This window comes from Xenopus tropicalis, chromosome 9, assembly GCF_000004195.4.
Source record: "Xenopus tropicalis strain Nigerian chromosome 9, UCB_Xtro_10.0, whole genome shotgun sequence".
Taxonomy (NCBI): Eukaryota; Metazoa; Chordata; class Amphibia; order Anura; family Pipidae; genus Xenopus; species Xenopus tropicalis.
In genome coordinates this window covers 82,219,906-82,244,295 of record NC_030685.2, presented here as the reverse complement: position 1 = coordinate 82,244,295, position 24,390 = coordinate 82,219,906, and the positions used below count along the sequence as shown (strand labels likewise).

Here is a 24,390-nt window from a genome sequence, read left to right as displayed (position 1 = left end):
CTCTGCTATGTATGCTAGAGAAATTCCGGCCCTCCGCACCGCAGAAGTTGGACAGCACTGTACTAGAACACAAAAATAACTAGTACATTAGATGTAGAGAGGATACATTTCAGTTGAGGATGCTGGGTGTGCACAATGGCCATTTCTGTACAAACATCCCCCTAAGTTTGCTTATAGCCTGTACAGAGAGATACCATAAAACTATGGCACATAGGGATTTCATCTGTACTAAGCACAATTCAGCAGGAACAGCCCCCTAAGTTTGCTCATAGCCTGTACAGAGAGATACCATAAAACTATGGCACATAGGGATTCCCCTGTACTAAGCACAATTCAGCAGGAACAGCCCCCTAAGTTTGCTCATAGCCTGTACAGAGAGATACCATAAAACTATGGCAGTATAGGGATTCCCCTGTACTAAGCACAATTCAGCAGGAACAGCCCCCTAAGTTTGCTCATAGCCTGTACAGAGAGATACCATAAAACTATGGCAGCATAGGGATTCCCCTGTACTAAGCACAATTCAGCAGGAACAGCCCCCTAAGTTTGCTCATAGCCTGTACAGAGAGATACCATAAAACTACGGCACATAGGGATTCCCCTGTACTAAGCACAATTCAGCAGGAACAGTCCCTAAGTTTGCTCATAGCCTGTACAGAGAGATACAAAGAACTATGGTAGCATAGGGATTCCCCTGTACTAAGCACAATTCAGCAGGAACAGTCCCTAAGTTTGCTCATAGCCTGTACAGAGAGATACCATAAAACTATGGCACATAGGGATTCCCCTGTACTAAGCACAATTCAGCAGGAACAGTCCCCTAAGTTTGCTCATAGCCTGTACAGAGAGATACCATAAAACTATGGCACATAGGGATTCCCCTGTACTAAGCAGAATTCAGCAGGAACAGTCCCCTAAGTTTGCCCATAGCCTGTACAGAGAGATACCATACAACTATGGCACATAGGGATTGGCTCCAGAGTAAATATCTTCTTTCATTAGGTTCCAGTCGCACCCTTTGATTAGTTCAGTTTTGCTGGTTCTGTTTAGTCGGTTTCTGTATCAGTTCTGCCAGTCACTTGGGTTAATATCCTCATTCCATTATCAGCTGTAATCGAGACCAGGGAGCGGCCAATGTCATTATATACAGCAGTGCCCCTTACCCTTCAGATACAGAACTCGCCGGTTACTGCTGCTGATTGCTAATATTGTTTTTTAAATCTTCTGGAACTTCATATGAGAACTGTCGGTGCCTCCCCCAGGACAGACACTCTGCCCCATGTGCCAGGCAGCACGTCCAGAGCTAGAAATTGGCAGCAAGAAAGAAAGGTCAGGCTCACTAGTTCTACTGTACCCTGTATTGTTTTACATTTACTAAAACTAATGCAAGTTGCAACTCCCAGCATCCCCATGGAATGCGGGCAATTGTAATTCACAACGGATAAGTAAATAGAGCAAAGCCTTACCAGGTACAAGTTGAATACGGCATAAAAGAATAGGAGAACCGCAGCCAGGACGTATAAGGGAATGCTGTCCAGCATGGGAATGTACACAAACACGAAGTACAGGTTAATGGCCATGATCAGGGCAATGAGAAGAATGGCGACGATTTTTCCAATGCTGCCAAGAAAAAAAAAAACGATAAGGCTTATAGAAAATCCTCAGTGTGTCGGGTTCAAAATAGGCCCCTCCCATCCCTTCAGAAAACCGATCAGAGAGACAGAAGAAGAACCAATAAAAAGTAGCTTTTACAGTGGCATTTTTACCATGTTTTATGGATAGATGTTCTGACACACTGAGAGCATTGTTGGTGGTTTAATAACATTTGGACATTGAAGTTGAACAACCCCCATAAGTTTCCCATCTGTCCCCGTTTTCTGGGGACAGTCTCCATTTCAAAAACTTGCTACATCTGAAACACCCCTGCCTGATTAGATTACCTACTGTCAATATAAGTGAACAGGGGTGGTGAAGGGGAGTGGTCTAAAAATGGGCATGGCCTAAGCCAATTATTGTGGTGAATGGGGAACCCTTGGTGCTATGGAGAAAGAGATAGGCCGACATGGTCAGGGGGTTCATGTTTTAACTCTCTACTAGAAAAAGAAGCAGGACATAATATTACAGAAACTCACAGGCCATTGACAAAGTCGCACATCAGCGGACGCATGCTGGTAAAGGTGAGTACCGGCAGCAAGGCGAAGGGAAGCTGGAAAACAAATACCGCGATCAGGACAAGAAAGGGGCGTTTGATATAATGGGCAAAGCCTGTATTCTCCCTACCAAAATGCTCTGTAGGACATTGAGTAAGTCGTTCATGCCCGTCAGATGCTCCACATCCTTAAATGCAGCCACAAACACAGTGGGGATAATGGCACAGGATCGCGTGAAGAGGACCCGGTAGAACCGCGACCACTTCAGATTGAGGAAGCCCTGGAAGATGCAAGAAGCAGATTTTTAAAATACTAGTGAAACCTACATTTATGCACAGCTATTGGACATATTCCAAATAATCAACCCTTAGTGCAGGGGTCCCCAACCACCGGACGGCCGGACCACAGACCGGTGCTGGACTGCCTCTTACACAGTCGTGAAAACAGCTATGGGAAGCCCAGGAAGATTTCTACTGATCGTGGCAAGGACCAAAATACGAAACGATCCATACTAAAGGCTGCCATACACAGGCCGATTCTAGCTGATGATATCGGCCCCTTAGACCCATTCAGCAGCTTATTGGCCCATGTAGGGGCACTAACGACGGGCCTGCCCAACCGATATCTGGCCTGAAATCACCCAGATATCGATTGGGCAGGTTTAAAAACGTAGTCGGATCGGGGACCGACCAACGCCTATACCCGTCGTTCTAATTCGATCTTTTGGCCCCAGGGCCAAACGACCGAATTAGTCTGAATTAGCCTGATATTGCCCACCCAAAGGTGTTGAGGTCGCCAAGCAAGCTTATTTTAACGTGTATGGCCACCTTAAGCGGCAGGGAATGCCCCACTTAGGCAGAAGTAAGAAGAGCAAGAGGGATTGGCGTATCTAGTTGCAGGAAAACAAGCTCAGGTCTCCCACTGATTTTGTATTATGGTGAGCAATATATACTGTATTTTATAATGCAATAATAATAAAAAATAAAGTGCATAATATAAAGTGTAATAATTACATTTACATTATGTATGTAATAATTAAATTATATACTATGCACTAGTTGCTCCATCCCGGTCCTTAGAAAAATTCTCTTGCTTGAAATCGGTCCGTGGTGCAATAAAGGTTGGGGACCACTGCCTCATTGTACCAGGTTTCTGATTTGGCTGTAGTATTAACTGCCATCCAGGGCATTTCCAAACAACATTTCCTGTTCCTGGCTATCAAAAGGAAGCTGAAGGAAGTGATGGAGCTCCCTCTGTTGGTCACATTAAGCACTTCAAAAGGAACAAACCAAATGGCGGTTTCTACTTGCAAAAAATCCAGGCTGCACGTGGCAAGGCAAAGAATGTACTACGCCCAGATTTAGATCAAACATAGGTTTGATTTCATGGCCTCTTGGTGATTAATAGTTAAACTGCCAGTATTTATTGTTCCGCTGGCAATGATCTAAAGCGCCGGCTGTTACTGATAACAAATATGCCATTCAGATATTTTACTAAAGTCCTGCGGCAGATAAAAGAGAATTAAATGGTTGATCCAAGTAGCTAACCACAAAGGCACCACACAAGTATGCATCCCATAATAACTCCTTGTGGCTAGAAGGACGATATTGGACAAGCTGATCCTGTGTACTGTGGGTAGTTCTACATGGTCCCTTTTATTGGACAGCCAGCGGGGACAAGTGCCACTGGCATTTTCAGATGAGGGATTGCCCCACTTCCACCTTCAAAGACAGCGACAGCCTTTGATTCGCTGAGTTCCAGCTGACACAACCTGCTGTGGCAACCCTAGAATCACTGCCACATCCAGGGTGGTAGTAGCTCCAGGGATCTCCACCATCATTAGAAGCTCTTGTACACTATTCATAACCTGATGGCAGGGCGGATGCATTGGTGGTCAGTGCAACTATGCAGTACAGCAAGGAGTGTATCTGGACACTAGGATCTTTGTGTCTTTTTTGCACTGGAAGTAGTAAATGACCCCTATAGTGTTTTCAAAACCAGTTTAATCAGCGTAGACCATGATAAATAATATATGGGAAACGAAAAAGTCATAATTTCTGTACTCGCCACCAGGTGGCGCTTGCTCACTATAAACGTCAGTTACTGGTGTCTGGGCATGATCGTGGAATCTATTGGCAAACTGCACCAAATATAATGTGAAATAGAACTTTGCACAAATATTTTTAGGGTAAAAATAATGAGATCATTCCATCCTGGGTTTTCACTCTTATTTAGGATTTAGTTCTCCTTTAAGACATAAAGCTCCACATTATGGAAAGACCCTGTATCTGGAAAACCCCAGGTCTCAAGCATTCTGTAACAGATTATTTAACTGTATTGTTCTTTATTGGTATTTCATATGGGTTTCAATAATGGGCTGTGCCAAGCAGCTTAATTTCCTAATTGACCATGGGTTTGTCATGCCATGTTTTCAATGATCTTCTGTCTCCAAGTATTGTCTATGGCAGGGTATTTTCTGGGGTTTAGTAACTGTGAAAAAGTAGCTGCTACTAGTAGCTCAGTGTGTCTTCACTGATACTACCTGGGGCAGAAAGCGTTGCTAGGCTTTTACTATAGGCTTTTACTATGAGTTAAGAATGAGGTTACTTGGGAGCCCCCAGCCTCAAAGAGGATCAAGTCTTATGGAACATACATAGAGTGAAGCAGAAGGGAGCCATGATGGCCACGGTGCCTCTGCAGTGCCAGTGATAGAGACAAACCCTAGTGTGCGTACCTCCATCACAAACTGCCCGGCGTAGGTCCCCGTCATGGTGGAGCTCTGTCCTGCCGCCAGGATTCCCACCGCCCAGATGTAGAGAGCAGCAGGGCCGAAGAAGCACCCCAGTATGACCCCCTACACAGAGACACAAGGTGAGAACATAGAGCAATATGAAATATCCACTGTCCTGCTGATATGGCGATCCACAAGAACTATGGAGCACCTTCTTTATGGCACAAATGCCGCCCTGGATTTCCAGTTTCTGCTCCCCGAGGCTGGCCACCTTATGTTGCACCCCGTCCCCCTAGACTCATACGTAGGCACTGCTGCTCCTCCTTACCGTTCCACCACTGCCCCCGTCACTCTCATGTCTCCTCTGGACCCAGAACACTGAAGAATTTGTGTCCAGGAGAATTAAAAAATCTCACCTATTTCCCCAGTGCTCTGCGAAAAAACAAATGTGGCTGGTCGGCATGGCACCCCTAAAATTGCTCCACCCTAAGCTTGGGCCTTTGTGGCCTTCCCACTGGGCCTGCATAAATGGTCTATAAACAATGGCAGTAAGGCATCCCCATGATAAATCTGCAATATTCAGATACTGAGAGCAACAGGCATTCAAGCAAGGAACCTAAGTTTAATAGATATTAATACATCAATACAAACACTTGCAGGACAAGGGAATCTGGAACAATTGTTTTAGTGTGGATTTAGGAGTATAAAATGTCTTCTGAACCAAAATTTTGTTAAAGGGTCCACACACCATAGGCACCCCTAATATACCTATCACTGTAATTTGTTTTTTCAAAAAGTAGGAATAAATACCATTCTTATATGCTGAAATCCAGCTTGAAAACACTTAATCTCTATCTGCATCATTTGAAATCCTGGCAGGGGAGGAGGGACTAAAACACTGATGTTACAAAACTTCCCCACAGCTTACAGACAGCATGCAGGAACTACATAACCCACAATACTACATAACCCCTTATTGACATCACGTGTGCAGGGAATTGTGGGATTGGGAGGAGGCAGGCTGAGGGCAGATGACTACTGTTACATTTTATTGGGGTCTCAAAGTAGTCAGCCAGATCAACAGGGGGCGGGGCTTAGGGAACTGTTCCAAACTATATTATTACATTACAAATCATGAAAAGCCTTCGTAGTTTTTAAGTAATGTACTGTATATGGCAAAGATGTTTACTTTTCAAAAAGCTCAAGTTGTGTTCAAGTGGAGTTCCCCTTTAAAAACAAACGTATTACTCACCCCTTTGTATATGTCGACAGACAAGGAATCGTTATTGGATGGGAACACGTCGGCGTGGGGGCTGCTGCTGTTCTGGCAAACGTCGTACTGAAAGAAACACCCCAAGGTTATGGATCTGCCATATATGTATATATATATATATATATAGAAAAAGGCTAAGGCACACACTTATAGGGATTACAACCTGGGTGCAAATCAGATAAACAATGTAAATAAATAAAAAAGTGCTGATACACCAGGAAAGTTTCATCAAAAAAAGATACTTATTTTATTTAGATCGACATTTCGGTCCTTGCCCGCAATAAAGGTCCCGGGTGAGGACCGAAATGTCAATCTAAATAAAATAAGTATCTTTTTTGATGAAACTTTCCTGGTGTATCAGCATTTTTTATATATATATATATACTGAGATGGCGTGACGGCACACGCAGGAATTTTCACACAAGAGTCGCACGGTTTGAAGAATTAGATATGAGGTTTATTCAGTCCAACATTTCAGTTCCACCAGTTGGTGTCCCTGATGAAAGTTCCAATTAGGAACTGAAACGTTGGGGGGGATAACATATTCATTTTGCCTTAAGACCAGAACTTAGGATGGGTTTTTCAGATGCAGGAGAAGCACCCATACACGGCCATGTTACTTTCTGGCACTTTCCAACTGCTGAGAAAAAATGGTAATATAGGCCTTATACAGAGAGAAAATCTACTGGTTCCATTTATTGTAAGCAAAGAACTTACGTTTACAAGTATAACCCAACTTGGCTGAGACTTTGTCCACAGAAATAGAGTGATGATTAGGGTTGCCACCTTTTTTTACTATTATACTGGCCTTTGGGTTGGGGGAGCAGGGGTGTGGGTGTCACATGGGGGCGGGGAAATCAGCGGAGTGGGCGGGGAAATGGACAGAGTGGGCAGGAAAATGGACAGAGTGGGCAGGAAAATGGACAGAGTGGGCGGGGAAATGGACAGAGTGGACGTGGAAATGGAGAGAGTGGGCGGGAAATGGAGAGAGTGGGCGGGGAAATGGAGAGAGTGGGTGGGAAATGGACAGAGTGGGCAGGGACATGGACAGAGTGGGCGGGGAAATGGACAGAGTGGGCGGGGAAATGGACAGAGTGGGCAGGAAAATGGACAGAGTGGGCGTGGAAATGGGCAGAGTGGGCGGGAAATGGACAGAGTGGGCGGGGAAATGGAGAGAGAGGGTGGGAAATGGACAGAGTGGGTGGGGAAATGGACAGAGGGGCAGGGAAATGGACAAAGGGGCAGGGAAATGGACAGAGGGGCAGGGAAATGGAGAGAGTGGGCAGGGAAATGGGCAGAGAATTGGGCAAAGTATAGGCAGGTCTGGCCTTATAAGGGGTAAACCATCAGCATAGAGGGTCAGGGATGGGAGGGATTCCTAGGGTATTACAGATTTATAATTACATTGCCAGTAGATTTGTAGTTCCTGCCCTAGCTGGTGATCCAGGTGGTAACCCTAGTGATGATGCTATGAAGACACATGGAGATACCTCAGGTGAGGGCAGTTTTGCAGTAACAGGAAGGGCAAGGTGTGTGATTGGGCCGTACTGGGCTGTAGTTGGACATATCATGGACATGACCCCAGGAGGTTAAGATCTATGCTACTTACAGCATCCTGGTTGGTCTTGTTGTAAAAGGCCTCTGCAAACACGGCCATGACGAAGAGGTTGATGAGGAAGGAGACAAAGAGGGCGATGGACGACTCGATCATGTAGTACATATTGGCTTCACTCACTTCCTGCTTCTGTTTGCGATCCACCACTCGGGACTGAGGAGAGAGGACACCATTACTGCCTCAGGAATCAAAATGGCTGCCACAATGAAAGTCCTATGGGAGGAGCCATTTATGAAGAAGGAGGGGCTTATATATCTGCTGCAGGCTTCTGCCCTCTACATGAGGAGCTGATATTTTGGGGGCACAACCCATCAGATTTCTGACTCCCACCCCCCCATCACAGCAAGGCGTTACCTTGACAAGGGAAGAGTGCAGGTATATGTTGTGTGGCATAATGATGGCGCCGATGATTCCCACGGCCTGGAGAAGCTCTGGAGACCCACAGCCGGAGCAGTATGGGTAGAACATGCCCTTTAGCACCTCCCTTTGGTCAGGCTTTACCACCACGTACTGGGAAAAGAAAATGGGACAGAGTAAGAGAGTCTGTGGGCCTGAATTGTGCTTAGTACAGGGGAATCCCTATGTGCCATAGTTTTATGGTATCTCTCTGTGCAGGCTATGAGCAAACTTAGGGGGCTGTTCCTGCTGAATTGTGCTTAGTACAGGGGAATCCCTATGTGCCATAGTTTTATGGTATCTCTCTGTGCAGGCTATGAGCAAACTTAGGGGGCTGTTCCTGCTGAATTGTGCTTAGTACAGGGGAATCCCTATGTGCCATAGTTTTATGGTATCTCTCTGTACAGACTATGAGCAAACTTAGGGGGCTGTTCCTGCTGAATTGTGCTTAGTACAGGGGAATCCCTATGCTGCCATAGTTTTATGGTATCTCTCTGTACAGGCTATGAGCAAACTTAGGGGGCTGTTCCTGCTGAATTGTGCTTAGTACAGGGGAATCCCTATGTGCCATAGTTTTATGGTATCTCTCTGTACAGGCTATGAGCAAACTTAGGGGGCTGTTCCTGCTGAATTGTGCTTAGTACAGGGGAATCCCTATGCTGCCATAGTTTTATGGTATCTCTCTGTACAGGCTATGAGCAAACTTAGGGGGCTGTTCCTGCTGAATTGTGCTTAGTACAGGGGAATCCCTATGCTGCCATAGTTTTATGGTATCTCTCTGTACAAACTATGAGCAAACTTAGGGGGCTGTTCCTGCTGAATTGTGCTTAGTACAGGGGAATCCCTATGTGCCATAGTTTTATGGTATCTCTCTGTACAGACTATGAGCAAACTTAGGGGGCTGTTCCTGCTGAATTGTGCTTAGTACAGGGGAATCCCTATGCTGCCATAGTTTTATGGTATCTCTCTGTACAGGCTATGAGCAAACTTAGGGGGCTGTTCCTGCTGAATTGTGCTTAGTACAGGGGAATCCCTATGTGCCATAGTTTTATGGTGTCTCTCTGTACAGGCTATGAGCAAACTTAGGGGGCTGTTCCTGCTGAATTGTGCTTAGTACAGGGGAATCCCTATGCTGCCATCGTTTTATGGTATCTCTCTGTACAGACTATGAGCAAACTTAGGGGGCTGTTCCTGCTGAATTGTGCTTAGTACAGGGGAATCCCTATGTGCCATAGTTTTATGGTATCTCTCTGTACAGACTATGAGCAAACTTAGGGGGCTGTTCCTGCTGAATTGTGCTTAGTACAGGGGAATCCCTATGTGCCATAGTTTTATGGTATCTCTCTGTACAGGCTATGGGCAAACTTAGGGGGCTGTTCCTGCTGAATTGTGCTTAGTACAGGGGAATCCCTATGTGCCATAGTTTTATGGTATCTCTCTGTACATGACAGTTCTCCCCCATCGTTAACAGTTAAGAAATATTTAAGTTCCTCTTTAAGAGGTAATGTTGGAATTTATGATATATAAGGAGGAAGCATTTGTAAAACCTCAACTGCCTTTTACAAGTGATAATACAGCAGGAACTTATGGGAGCAGCCATTTATTTACACGTATTGGGTACAGCTGCCCTGTGTGCCGTAGCCCTAAGTGGAAAAAAAGCAGAACTCTTCCTTTAAATGACTCTCTACCAGGTCTGGACTGAGACCCAATATAGACCCTGGCTATTCAAGTACCCAGAGGCACAAACAGCCCCCCCCCAGCCCAATAAATAGTGACTGTCTGTGGCACCTTACAGCCCCCCTGGCATTCCCAGTACCCAGAGGCACAAACAGCCCCCCCAGCCCAATAAATAGTGACTGTCTGTGGCACCTTACAGCCCCCCTGGCATTCCCAGTACCCAGAGGCACAAACAGCCCCCCCCCAGCCCAATAAATAGTGACTGTGGCACCTTACAGCCCCTCTGGCATTCCCAGTACCCAGAGGCACAAACAGCCCCCCCCAGCCCAATAAATAGTGACTGTCTGTGGCACCTTACAGCCCCCCTGGCATTCCCAGTACCCAGAGGCACAAACACCCCCCCCCCCCAGCCCAATAAATAGTGACGGCCTGTGGCACCTTACAGCCCCCCTGGCATTCCCAGTACCCAGAGGCACAAACAGCCCCCCCCCCCCAGCCCAATAAATAGTGACTGTCTGTGGCACCTTACAGCCCCTCTGGCATTCCCAGTACCCAGAGGCACAAACAGCCCCCCCCCCAGCCCAATAAATAGTGACTGTCTGTGGCACCTTACAGCCCCCCTGGCATTCCCAGTACCCAGAGGCACAAACAGCCCCCCCAGCCCAATAAATAGTGAGTGTCTGTGGCACCTTACAGCCCCCCTGGCATTCCCAGTACCCAGAGGCACAAACAGCCCCCCCCCCAGCCCAATAAATAGTGACTGTCTGTGGCACCTTACAGCCCCCCTGGCATTCCCAGTACCCAGAGGCACAAACAGCCCCCCCAGCCCAATAAATAGTGACAGTCTGTGGCACCTTACAGCCCCCCTGGCATTCCCAGTACCCAGAGGCACAAACAGCCCCCCAGCCCAATAAATAGTGACTGTCTGTGGCACCTTACAGCCCCCCCGGCATTCCCAGTACCCAGAGGCACAAACAGCCCCCCAGCCCAATAAATAGTGAGTGTCTGTGGCACCTTACAGCCCCCCTGGCATTCCCAGTACCCAGAGGCACAAACAGCCCCCCCCCCAGCCCAATAAATAGTGACTGTCTGTGGCACCTTACAGCCCCCTGGCATTCCCAGTACCCAGAGGCACAAACAGCCCCCCAGCCCAATAAATAGTGACTGTCTGTGGCACCTTACAGCCCCCCTGGCATTCCCAGTACCCAGAGGCACAAACAGCCGCCCAGCCCAATAAATAGTGAGTGTCTGTGGCACCTTACAGCCCCCCTGGCATTCCCAGTACCCAGAGGCACAAACAGCCCCCCCCCCCAGCCCAATAAATAGTGACTGTCTGTGGCACCTTACAGCCCCCCTGGCATTCCCAGTACCCAGAGGCACAAACAGCCCCCCCCCCCCAGCCCAATAAATAGTGACTGTCTGGGGCACCTTACAGCCCCCCTGGCATTCCCAGTACCCAGAGGCACAAACAGCCCCCCCCAGCCCAATAAATAGTGACTGTCTGTGGCACCTTACAGCAGCCCCCCTGGCATTCCCAGTACCCAGAGGCACAAACAGCCCCCCCAGCCCAATAAATAGTGACTGTCTGTGGCACCTTACAGCCCCCCTGGCATTCCCAGTACCCAGAGGCACAAACAGCCCCCCCCAGCCCAATAAATAGTGACTGTCTGTGGCACCTTACAGCAGCCCCCCTGGCATTCCCAGTACCCAGAGGCACAAACAGCCCCCCCAGCCCAATAAATAGTGACTGTCTGTGGCACCTTACAGCAGCCCCTCTGGCATTTGCCAGAAGTCACAGGTTGCCAGTCTGGGCCTGGGCTCTACTGGTTGGTGTGCAGGGATCTAGTATCTGCCGTTACCTCGTAGCCAAAAGTCACAGCCATTATTGTAATCAGAAGAGCAAAGAAGGCTTCCAGCTTCCGGAGACCTGAGAGGCACAAAATCAGGAATGGGTTTAACCTTTTCATTCAGCCACAGGGGCAAATTAGCAAACTTCAGACCCAGAGAGGGGGGGGGGGGGTATTAGGCAGGTTGTGTATCCCCAGTGCTTTATTTCCTGCCATGTGTTCTGGGGATATTATACATGAAACTGCCCTGTATTTATTCCGTTATTTGTTATACGTAGGGTTGCAGACAATGCTACGCCAAATGTAAAAATCCCTCCTACACCCATGGTGCACTCTGTTGATTTGAATTGGTCTCCCTATGCTATGGGCTCCCAGCATTTGTACTTGAGCCACTGACTCTGGTGCTGGGGAACTTCTGTATATGGGTTGGCAGTGATTACATAGACTACATAGAATCTCACTTTCCCTTCTGTACTTACCGTATTTGTCTAGAAACAGAAAGAACAGCGTGTCTATAATAGTGATAAGTACGCCTCCCCAGAGCGGAATTCTGTAGGGGTGAGAAAAAAGAAGTGTGAGCTCTCAGCCCAGTGTGGGGGAAAACTCCCCCTTCCATCATCATCCATGTAGAGAAAAAGACTAAATGTGCTTGAATAATTTTCTTTCTATATTCAGACAGAGCAGCAGTCCTGCCCTGCTTTATGGCTGAGATTCTAGCTATCTGTATAACAGAGTATTCTGTCACAGTGGCACAGATCCTATCTGATCCCCCCCATTGTAAGCAGCAGTCCTGCCCTGCTTTATGGCTGAGATTCTAGCTATCTGTATAACAGAGCATTCTGTCACAGTGGCACAGATCCTATCTGATCCCCCCCATTGTAAGCAGCAGTCCTGCCCTGCTTTATGGCTGAGATTCTAGCTATCTGTATAACAGAGCATTCTGTCACAGTGGCACAGATCCTATATGATCCCCCCCATTGTAAGCAGCAGTCCTGCCCTGCTTTATGGCTGAGATTCTAGCTATCTGTATAACAGAGCATTCTGTCACAGTGGCACAGATCCTATCTGACCCCCCCCCCCCATTGTAAGCAGCAGTCCTGCCCTGCTTTATGGCTGAGATTCTAGCTATCTGTATAACAGAGCATTCTGTCACAGTGGCACAGATCCTATATGATCCCCCCCATTGTAAGCAGCAGTCCTGCCCTGCTTTATGGCTGAGATTCTAGCTATCTGTATAACAGAGCATTCTGTCACAGTGGCACAGATCCTATCTGATCCCCCCATTGTAAGCAGCAGTCCTGCCCTGCTTTATGGCTGAGATTCTAGCTATCTGTATAACAGAGCATTTTGTCACAGTGGCACAGATCCTATCTGATCCCCCCATTGTAAGCAGCAGTCCTGCCCTGCTTTATGGCTGAGATTCTAGCTATCTGTATAACAGAGCATTTTGTCACAGTGGCACAGATCCTATCTGATCCCCCCATTGTAAGCAGCAGTCCTGCCCTGCTTTATGGCTGAGATTCTAGCTATCTGTATAACAGAGCATTCTGTCACAGTGGCACAGATCCTATCTGATCCCCCCATTGTAAGCAGCAGTCCTGCCCTGCTTTATGGCTGAGATTCTAGCTATCTGTATAACAGAGCATTCTGTCACAGTGGCACAGATCCTATCTGATCCCCCCCATTGTAAGCAGCAGTCCTGCCCTGCTTTATGGCTGAGATTCTAGCTATCTGTATAACAGAGCACAACAATATTAACTAATTCTAATTCTGGAAGGATATGGATATGGAAGGAAAGTATTGCGTAAGTGACAGATCTCGAGGCAGACAGACACTATATTAATGTGTAATATGCAGATACAACCACATGACTGGAAGGCAGTGGCAGTGAGTGCCAGCTGTGCCAGTCAGACAGACCAGTCAAAACAGAACAACAACAGTAAATTCCATAGCTGTGTTACTTCTACAAATACCCAAGCATGACATTGGGCAGAGGCTAAAAAACCAAAAAATCTTTTTGTATAGTGAACACATTCTCACCGGCCTGAAGACAGGAGGCTGAATGCAATGGCCGTGCCAATAACTTCCTGCATGTCTGAGCCAATGATGGCGATTTCCACCAAAATCCATAGTATCCATCTTGGTGCCTGGAATGCAAAAGAGACTTCAGGGTCACAGTAGGGCTTATGAGTAAAAAGGTGCATGTGTTGCACCAGTTCTAGTTACCCCTAGCAACCATTCAGCAGGGACCATTTACTGGAATGGCGGGCATAGGATTAGAGTCACTTAGCCTTGTGGGGGAAACATGGTAGGGCTGTGATAGAGTGCCCCTGTTTCATTCCAAAGGCACACCAATTTTGGAAAACAGGACAATTTACGGTATATACTCGAGTATAAGCCAATCCAAATATAAGCCGAGGTACCTAATTTTACCTAAGAAAACTGTAAAAACTTATTAAGACTTGTGGGGGCTAAGTTGGGAGGGGGTTATTGACTTATGGGGCTAAACTGAGTGGAGGCAACCGATCTTACCTTAGGGTAGTAGTAACGGCAAATTTGAGCCAAATCCATTCCTGTCACCACTCCCAGCCGCACTGCCAGTCGTTGGCACAAAAGGCCCAGCACCGTGGCGCCAAGCAGAACCCAAAGGAGCTGACAGAAAGGGGAAGCAAAAGCATCATGTGCAAATGAACTGTCACACATCAGACCTGCACAGATTGTACATGCCCAGCCCCGTGCCCTAGTCTCCTGTGCCAGGAGCTCACTAAACCAATATCATGTGGAGCTATAACCAGAGTAACAGATTCAATTCAAAGAAATGAATTGATGCATATGTACTCGGATATTCATTTTGTACTTTTTGTATTTTTAGTGGTTTCTGGGATATTAGCAGTTTCAGACTGGTCATACCAGGCATATCATGGTGCAAAGTAGTGGAAAGAATGGAACAGTATTTATCGAGGAGAACAGTAGGGCAAGACAGAAGATGGAGGAAGTAGAATCTGCCATGTTTTTTGCACTTTGCTCCCTGCCTTGCAAGAAGCAGCGCTGCCCAGGCCCTGGCACAAATAATCATAGACCTGGCATTGCTGCAAACATTTAAGAGAAAAACCTTTTGTTAAATTGTGCAGTGTGGGCAGTTGTGTGGGCAGTTGTGTGGGCTAACTATATAGACCCCATTCTGTTATTGTGTCTTCTTTTACCTTAAATCCGGCAATGGCCCCACACTGCAGATCAGACTCGATGTTCCCTGGATCTAGGTATGCAATGCTCATCAGGAACCCAGGGCCTGTAAATGCCCAGAGCTTCCGAAAGCTGAATCCAGGCTGCCAGGAGAGAGAGGCAAGGGCAAGTCAAGCACATTCTGACCAAATAAACTCCTACATTCACATGAAAATATGGGAGTCCTGTTACTTTAATCGCCAGGAAAAGCCACAGAAATATTGTCATCTGAATTCATATCAGATCAGTAATCAGAGAGCCATTGAGAAATCTCAAACAAAGGCACTTCCAGTCCCAGCCAAGAGATGCCGGAATCACATGTCCGCGTCAGAACCTCTATGGGTTATATGGGGCCACGAGCAGATTAACATTCCAGTATGGATAAGTGTTGGGAAGCGGCATTGCATCTAAATTATTGCTGTATATGCAGAGCAGGACACTTTCTGGGCAATTTACTCTAAACAGATTTATTTCATAGAAAATGTATTAGCAAGGAAGCAAATTAGTGCTGATGCACTTAGCCCAAATAACCTGATTTCTTATTCCTTCTTGCCATGTATATAATCTATCTATCTATCCGTCTGTCTGTCTGTCTATCTATCAGTTTATCTCTATATCTATATATTATCTATATATCCATTAGTGATGTGCGCTCTGGCCCACAACCCGCGGGTTTGAGCCGGAAACACAACATCAAAAGCTTGAGGGTGCGGGTCAAGCCCTTTTGCCTCCCTCCCCACCCGCAACCTAACTGAGCCCCGCTTCTGGGTCTGGCAGCGTCTTTTACACCTGAGGGAGAGAACTGTATGCCTGTACCTGTATGACCTGGATACTTTTCTTGGTAAAGTGCCAGGACCCCTGGGTACTCAGTCTGGTCAGTGTGTTCCAAACTGAGGTGTTCAGCCTTCTTGTTCTGCCTTGCACTTACCTTCAGTGAGTCCTACACTTGCCCATGGGCATATTACTGACCAGGCCCAGACTGGCAATCTGTGGGTTCTGGCAAATGCCAGAAGGGCTGCTGTAAGGTGCCATAGACAGTCACTATTTGTTTTGCCTTCTGCATATTAGAAATGGCAGGGCCTATTTTGACTGCCAGTCCAGGCCTGTGACTGACTGACCTGCCAGGGACCCACACTCACTGCCCTGGGAGCCGCTCTGGCCCACTGCATGGCACATATCCCTACAACTCACCGAGCCTGTGTTGGGAACGGCAATCCTTTCATCCAGGTAGGTCCTCTCTGACTCTTCCTTAGTGCAGGGTTCTGGCTCACCGATGGTTCCATAACGTTTGTTTTGTGCTACAGTCACTACAAATAAACATTCAATAAGTTTTTGGCATTACACTTTGGGGACAGTATCTGTTGTCTGTATTAGTCAGTAGCAGACATGCACACCTCTCAGTTGTACTGTGAATGGGGAGGCTACCCATAGAGGGCTTTCTAGGCTGTAGCCTATAATAAGTGTATCCTTATACAGTATATGGCAGCTGGTCTGTTTGGGACCTCGGCGCTGCATCCAGCGCTAGTATTGTTGCACTTTGGGTGCCTATCAGTTGTTACTGGGGATAAGGCGCAACGCTGTGTCCATAAGGGATTCCCTTTGTACCTAGCGCCAGTGCTGTGCCATGTCTGCTCAGTGCCCATTAAAAACACAGAGGTGCAATAATTGCACTTAGGGGGCCATTTACTAACCACTGGATATTTTTTTCTGATTTGGAATTTTAGTGCTAAAAGTTGCTGGAAAAACGCAGAATGCTCTAAATGTCATAATTCCAATGCAGGATTTATCCATATGGTATGGGACTGTATCCACATTGCTAACTACTGGTCTGGAGTCATGCGATACTTTGATGAGCAACTGGCCCTACCTTGAGTCAAGACCCCAGAAGTATGCCTCCTAGGCCTAATAGACGAACCGGTTCTTCGAAACCACTCCAGGAACCTAATGAGGGCAACACTGTTCTATGCAAAAAAACTACTCATCATAAAATGGATGAGTCCTATTACACCCACAATAACAGAATGGGTAGCAATGATTAATAAAACTGTGCCACTTATAAATAAATAAGCTAAAATATGTAGCAAGAGGCACCCCACAAAAATTTGACAGGATATGGACCCCCTGGCTAGATGCCAACCCTATGCTAAACTTACCCGAAACGCCCCCCAGTAAACGAGCTCAAAAGCAAGACTAGCAAATCTAAAAGGCAATTGCCATGTACGAGAGACAACCGAACCCAGACCAATAGAAAGCTATGCTAAACGAGCACTGCTCTATAATGATTGAAACAATAAATATAACAATAAAACTTGGTACTGTACCTTATAATCAGACTGCAAAAGTTACCAGCTACACTTTACTCTAGCTAATGTTTTATATGTGTTGTATTGCCTGTTGCGACTTTTTCAAGATTTACGCTAAAAACCCGAATCCGACAATTTGCCAGCTAAAACTTGCCGAGATCATGTAGAAATCAATATCAGATGTTCCTTCCCTTCCCTGAAAGATCCTTCTTTTGCCTGCGGTTGCGGATCTTTAACGCTGGTTTCGAAAAAGTGGCAGTTTCTGCAAATCTTTCCCTGCTATCTTTTTCAGTTCAGATTTTTTTGTAAATGTCAGACATGTATAGAAATGAATATCGTTTTTTATATATAAAAATATGAGAAATATTAGGTGCAGCGACATTAAATTCTGCATTGCTCTAAACAAAGGCAAACTTGGAAGCTGCAGGTCGTATGTGTTTGATAAATAATGAAATAAATGGGATTATAACATATAGTTATGTAATTTGTGCTTTTGGGAAGGACATTTTGCGGCTAGAAGATAAAAGCCTTGTCAGCCCATTTGCTTCTCTGTGGCTACTGGCTGGGAGTGATGGTGTCCTGACCCCACGCCGTCAGCATTTATCTCCGTGAGAAAGCATGACTTGCAACTGCAACCGAGAAGCCACAGATCACAGGGTCATATACTGACTCAGGGCCGCCATCAGGGGGGGAAAAGGGGGTACAATTGTGCCCGGCCCTGTGAAATCTTCAATAAGGGGGGCCTGGTCGCATTAGGTTACGTATAAGCTCCACTGACCCCCCCCAATTAAAATATTGACTTATTAACACGTTCATTATTTTTACTATTTTTATGAACTACTACTGACTAATTATTGGGCCCCAGAGCAAAATCTTTGGGCCCCTAAACGTACGCAAAAACGTACATAACTTTTATATCAACCAATGATTGCCAGAGGGGCAGGTAGGTGGGAAGGGGTTAAACTTAGGGCAAACTCCATTGAACCCCAATAAACTAAATGACTTATTAGCACATTAATCAATGGAACTCTTTATATGAACTGCTTATAATAGAAAAGGCAAACGATTGAATTTGTACAAAGGAGGAAATAAGAAGTTGGATTATTTGGCCAGGGATAAATATTTGCATCATGTGGGGGAATTGCAACACTCCCGTGGGTGCCTTTCTGCCAAGTCATTGTCTCGGAGGTACAAGGATGTAACAAACAATAAAGGCTGAGAAATTATTAAGCACCCTGTTTGTACAGATCAGAAAGGCAAACTAAATGGAAAAATGAATGAGGGGGTAAAAGGGGTGAATTTCCTACCAATCATATTGGCTCAATAAGCTTGTCTATATTCAGCAGCTACAGAATCCATCTATAGTACCCACAGCGGGCATTTGGGCTAATTTGCCCATCATGCAATCCTCCAGGGCACTATCTTCCTTACAATATCCACTGAGGGGCTGATTTACTAACCCACGAATCCGACCCGAATTGGAAAAGTTCCGACTTGAAAACGAACATTTTGCGACTTTTTCGTATGTTTTGCGATTTTTTCGGATTCTTTACGAATTTTTCGTTACCAATACGATTTTTGCGTAAAAACGCGAGTTTTTCGTATCCATTACGAAAGTTGCGTAAAAAGTTGCGCATTTTTCGTAGCGTTAAAACTTACGCGAAAAGTTGCGCATTTTTCGTAGCGTTAAAACTTACGCGAAAAGTTGCGCATTTTTCGTAGCGTTAAAACTTACGCGAAAAGTTGCGCATTTTTCGTAGCGTTAAGTTTTAACGCTACGAAAAATGCGCAACTTTTTACGCAACTTTCGTAATGGATACGAAAACTCGCGTTTTTACGCAAAAATCGTATTGGTAACTAAAAATTCGTAAAGAATCCGAAAAAATCGAAAAACATACGAAAAAATCGCAAAATACCGATCATTACGAAAAAAACGCAATCGGACTCCATTCGACCCGTTCGTGGGTAAGTAAATCAGCCCCAGAGGGTTGAGCTCATACACCGGTTCCTATAGAGCCACAAATCTCATGCAATTGTTTAAGACTGAAACACACTTGGCAAGAAAACAGCCGCTGCATTTGGTTTCAGTTACTGGAAACAAATCATATTATGGCTGAGGCATAGATACCCCGACATAAATCTCTAATTACTGCACCAAATAATATTTCCCTACTAGCTGTTGGCTTGCATTTAGATGAGGATAGAACAGGACCCTATCCAGTTACATGGGCACAGCGCTAGACTGGGGTGTTGGGGGCCCCCTAGGGTTCTGACCCCTAAAGGCCCCCCTTGCGACATCAAGGCCTGCTTACCCTCTTAATTGTGTCTGTGATCAGATAAGGGGGGGGAGGAGCATCAGGAGTGACACGGGGAGAAGGCCTGGGTCCGTGGGGTCCAATGGGTTTTTTCCCAGTGTTCCAGTGGCAAAGTCCGACCCTGTACAGGCAGCATGGTGGTGCAGTGGGTAGCATTACTGTCTTCCAATGCCGGGGGGACCTGAGTTGAATTTGTGGCAGGGCACTATCTGCCAGGAGTTTGTATGTTTTTCCTGTACTTGCATGGGTTTCCTCCCTCACTCCAAAAACATACAAACAGGTTAAAAGAAAACTGTCATGGGAAAACAAAACCCATCAGTTAATAGAGCTTCTCCAGCAGAATCCTGCATTGAAATCTGTTTTTCCCAGGGTGCCACAGCCATGTGACCTGTGCTCTGATAAACTTCAGTCACACTTTACTGCTGCGCTGCAAGTTAGAGTGATATCCCCCCCCCTCACCCCCAGCAGCCGATCAGCAGAACAATGGGAAGGGAGCAAGATAGCAGCTCCCAGTAGGTATCAGAATAGCACTCAATAGTAAGAAATCCAAGTCCGGCTTGGGACTCCTCCAGTTACATGGGAGTAAGAGAAACAATAGGTTAGCTGAAAGCAGTTCTAATGTGTAGCGCTGGCTGAAAGCTCAGACTCAGGCACACTTTATGGCTGAGCTGTAAGTTGGAGTGATATCTCCCCCCTCACCCCCAGCAGCCGATCAGCAGAACAATGGGAAGGGAGCAAGATAGCAGCTCCCAGTAGGTATCAGAATAGCACTCAATAGTAAGAAATCCAAGTCCGGCTTGGGACTCCTCCAGTTACATGGGAGTAGGAGAAACAATAGGTTAGCTGAAAGCAGTTCTAATGTGTAGCGCTGGCTGAAAGCTCAGACTCGGACACAATGCACTGAGATGGCGCCTTCACACCAATATTACAGCTAAAAAAATGGCAAAACCTCCTTTCCTCCAACAGACTATACAGCCACCCAATCGAAAAAAAGGTCTCACAGGTCTCGCTAGATACTTATAAACAAGTCAACACAGAGTATTTCTCTAAGAGACTTCAAAGCAGGGACCTTATCCCAACTGTGTATTAAAACTCCTAGAATGTATTTTTTTTCTAATTGTTGTCTAATTTGTAATAAATATAGCCCTTTGTACATCTGTGCTGCTATATAAATAAATAAGTACAATACAGTCATATGGTAACTCAGTCGCTGCCATAAGAATCACATGCGTGGAAGCTAAGAATAATATTTTAACCATTCAGACGGATAGATGTTGAGAGTTGCAGTTTACAATGCCTAGAGGTGGGGTGAAGTTGAGGTGTGTACCCCAGGATGTTCTTGACCTTTGTTGTAAAACTCTCAAATAGCAGGTGGTATAAGTTCAGCTGGCACAATGGAATGGAGGAAAGGTTAGAATGTATCCCCATATCATTCAACAATGGAACCCACTAACTACTTCATAGGAAAGGGCCACCCCCTCCCTCCAGCAGATTCTACACTTTTAAAAAATAATAGAGTAGTTCAACAGATGGAGTCCATTAGGCTGGGTGTTTCTGTGATTTAATAAATGTTCCTCATGGGTGGAGCCACAATGATGATGCTCTGTGGGCGGAGCCCTCTAACCAGATACAGTGATGCTCACAGCTGGGTGATATTTACCTTCACTGATTCAGTTGTGTAATTTTACTCATTCTGAAAACAGGGTAAGAGGCTACACAAGATGTTGCTCATATCTAGGTGGAGTTTAAATTCACTGATTTTATGATATATTCAAACACCATAATGGGTAAGTTTGTGGCTCCCTTAAGTTATGTATTATATAGAGTTCCTCGTGTCTTTGTGTTTTTGATTTTGTCTGATCAATACGAATGAACTTATCCGAATCTACTATAGGATTCACTTCCACTTCCTCTACAAAGTAACTCAAGATTTAGCCATTAATTAAAACTAGGATCAGATAGGATCTGTGCCACTGTGACAGAATGCTCTGTTATACAGATAGCTAGAATCTCAGCCATAAAGCAGGGCAGGACTGCTGCTTACTGTGGGGGGATCAGATAGGATCTGTGCCACTGTGACAGAATGCTCTGTTATACAGATAGCTAGAATCTCAGCCATAAAGCAGGGCAGGACTGCTGCTTACAATGGGGGGATCAGATAGGATCTGTGCCACTGTGACAGAATGCTCTGTTATACAGATAGCTAGAATCTCAGCCATAAAGCAGGGCAGGACTGCTGCTTACAATGGGGGGATCAGATAGGATCTGTGCCACTGGGACAGAATGCTCTGTTATACAGATAGCTAGAATCTCAGCCATAAAGCAGGGCAGGACTGCTGCTTACAATGGGGGGGGATCAGATAGGATCTGTGCCACTGTGACAGAATGCTCTGTTATACAGATAGCTAGAATCTCAGCCATAAAGCAGGGCAGGACTGCTGCTTACAATGGGGGGATCAGATAGGATCTGTGCCACTGTGACAGAATGCTCTGTTATACAGATAGCTAGAATCTCAGCCATAAAGCAGGGCAGGACTGCTGCTTACAATGGGGGGATCAGATAGGATCTGTGCCACTGTGACAGAATGCTCTGTTATACAGATAGCTAGAATCTCAGCCATAAAGCAGGGCAGGACTGCTGCTTACAATGGGGGGGATCAGATAGGATCTGTGCCACTGTGACAGAATGCTCTGTTATACAGATAGCTAGAATCTCAGCCATAAAGCAGGGCAGGGCTGCTGCTTACAATGGGGGGGGATCAGATAGGATCTGTGCCACTGTGACAGAATGCTCTGTTATACAGATAGCTAGAATCTCAGCCATAAAGCAGGGCAGGGCTGTCTCTTTGTTAATGAAAAAAAAAATATTTACAGTTATGCAAGCACTAGTGGTTACATGTTCAAAATCTAAGTCAATATTTCAAAATCATTTTTGCAGGCACAAATATAAACTTATTTGCAATATATTAAGGAATACTGTACTGCAGGGAAAGGGTTACGGTAAATCAACAAACAATGAAAATATTATATTCCCAGGATAGTTAAAGAGTGGCTAGCCTTTTAGTATTCTGCCACCAGATACCTGCTAATACACCAAACTGGAGAGCTGCCGAACAAAAATCTAAATAACTAAAAAAAAGTTAAAAAAAATGAAGACCAATTGCAAATTCTCAGAAGATCAATAGTTACATCATACTACAAGTTAATTCAAAGGTTAACTAACCCTTTAATGGTACTGAACAGGATTCCTGTGTATATTGGGTATCATGAACGAGGAGGAGATACATTCAGCAAGAATATGTATGGGGTACTATGGGAAACCCTAAGCACTTAGTAGCACCTGTTGGGTGATGCTGGGAGTTGTATTTCAGCAAGATTATAAAACGTTAAAACTTGTTCTTCTGCAGGAATGGCATTAACAGAGGATATTTATGTAATAAATTGCACTGGGGCTTTAAGCTGCCATGTTGCTTTGCTCACCTTCTTTCTCAAGGGACCCCATGCTCTTGCCTGTTCCTTCCTCACAGGGATCTCCTGAAACTGACTGGTGCCGGCAGAAGCCAAGCAAATAACTCTCAGAGTCCCGATTTGCTTAAAAAGAGGTGGCGTACTGTATTACAGCTAAACTGCTATTTCTTCGGGGTGGAAATTCCCATCTGTGATTTGATTCACAGGCACTGATCTCTGTACTTCCACTTTCATTGCGGAGTGAACAGCCCCGGGGCAAATTGTGTTATCATGTTATGATCAAAACCTCTGTAAAATTCAATTAACACACGGCTACAGAACTCAGCCTGCAGTCTTGTGCCTTTATATAGTCACAGAACCCCTCAGTGACTGCTAATATCCTTATCATTTACAGTAGGGGGTACATTATCCCTTATAATACATGAGTGATACTCAGAGTTCCCTGTATAACTCAGTCTGCAGCCTTGTGCCTTTATATGGGCACAGAACCCCTCAGTGACTGCTAATATCCTTATCATTTACAGTAGGGGGTACATTATCCCTTATAATACATGAGTGATACTCAGAGTTCCCTGTATAACTCAGCCTGCAGCCTTGTGCCTTTATATAGTCACAGAACCCCTCAGTGACTGCTAATATCCTTATCATTTACAGTAGGGGGTACATTATCCCTTATAATACATGAGTGATACTCAGAGTTCCCTGTATAACTCAGCCTGCAGCCTTGTGCCTTTATATAGTCACAGAACCCCTCAGTGACTGCTAATATCCTTATCATTTACAGTAGGGGGTACATTATCCCTTATAATACATGAGTGATACTCAGAGTTCCCTGTATAACTCAGCCTATAGCCTTGTGCCTTTATATGGGCACAGAACCTCTCAGTGACTGCTAATATCCTTATCATTTACAGTAGGGGGTACATTATCCCTTATAATACATGAGTGATACTCAGAGTTCCCTGTATAACTCAGCCTATAGCCTTGTGCCTTTATATGGGCACAGAACCCCTCAGTGACTGCTAATATCCTTATCATTTACAGTAGGGGGTACATTATCCCTTATAATACATGAGTGATACTCAGAGTTCCCTGTATAACTCAGCCTGCAGCCTTGTGCCTTTATATGGGCACAGAACCCCTCAGTGACTGCTAATATCCTTATCATTTACAGTAGGGGGTACATTATCCCTTATAATACATGAGTGATACTCAGAGTTCCCTGTATAACTCAGCCTGCAGCCTTGTGCCTTTATATGGGCACAGAACCCCTCAGTGACTGCTAATATCCTTATCATTTACAGTAGGGGGTACATTATCCCTTATAATACATGAGTGATACTCAGAGTTCCCTGTATAACTCAGCCTGCAGCCTTGTGCCTTTATATGGGGG

At 45.5% G+C, this 24,390-nt stretch overlaps 1 protein-coding gene across 1 annotated transcript; it reads right to left on the bottom strand.

Annotated features, from left to right (window-relative positions):
- Nucleotides 1–896: 896 nt before the first annotated feature.
- On the bottom strand, nucleotides 897–23,102 carry slc11a1 (solute carrier family 11 member 1). Its single transcript, XM_002933953.4, has 15 exons — nucleotides 23,010–23,102; nucleotides 16,103–16,218; nucleotides 14,893–15,015; nucleotides 14,222–14,341; nucleotides 13,730–13,836; nucleotides 12,169–12,239; nucleotides 11,702–11,769; nucleotides 8,124–8,279; nucleotides 7,764–7,922; nucleotides 6,134–6,220; nucleotides 4,885–5,004; nucleotides 2,281–2,430; nucleotides 2,133–2,206; nucleotides 1,467–1,620; nucleotides 897–1,303 (listed from the first exon to the last, which is right to left on the bottom strand). The coding sequence occupies exons 1-15, from the start codon at nucleotides 23,029–23,031 to the stop codon at nucleotides 1,187–1,189; spliced, it is 1,644 nt and encodes a 547-aa protein (XP_002933999.2). The 5' UTR covers nucleotides 23,032–23,102; the 3' UTR covers nucleotides 897–1,186.
- Nucleotides 23,103–24,390: the final 1,288 nt, after the last annotated feature.

Bases quoted from the DNA above. Each gene is read 5' to 3' on its own strand.
- slc11a1 (XM_002933953.4), bottom strand. From the start codon at position 23,031: ATGGGGTCCCTTGAGAAAGAAG. The intron at 12,240-13,729 runs GTGAGAATGTGT...TCACCCCTACAG, and splicing joins AGCCTCCTGTCTTCAGGCCG to AATTCCGCTCTGGGGAGGCG. The intron at 1,304-1,466 runs GTAAGGCTTTGC...GCCAATTTCTAG, and splicing joins CCGTATTCAACTTGTACCTG to CTCTGGACGTGCTGCCTGGC.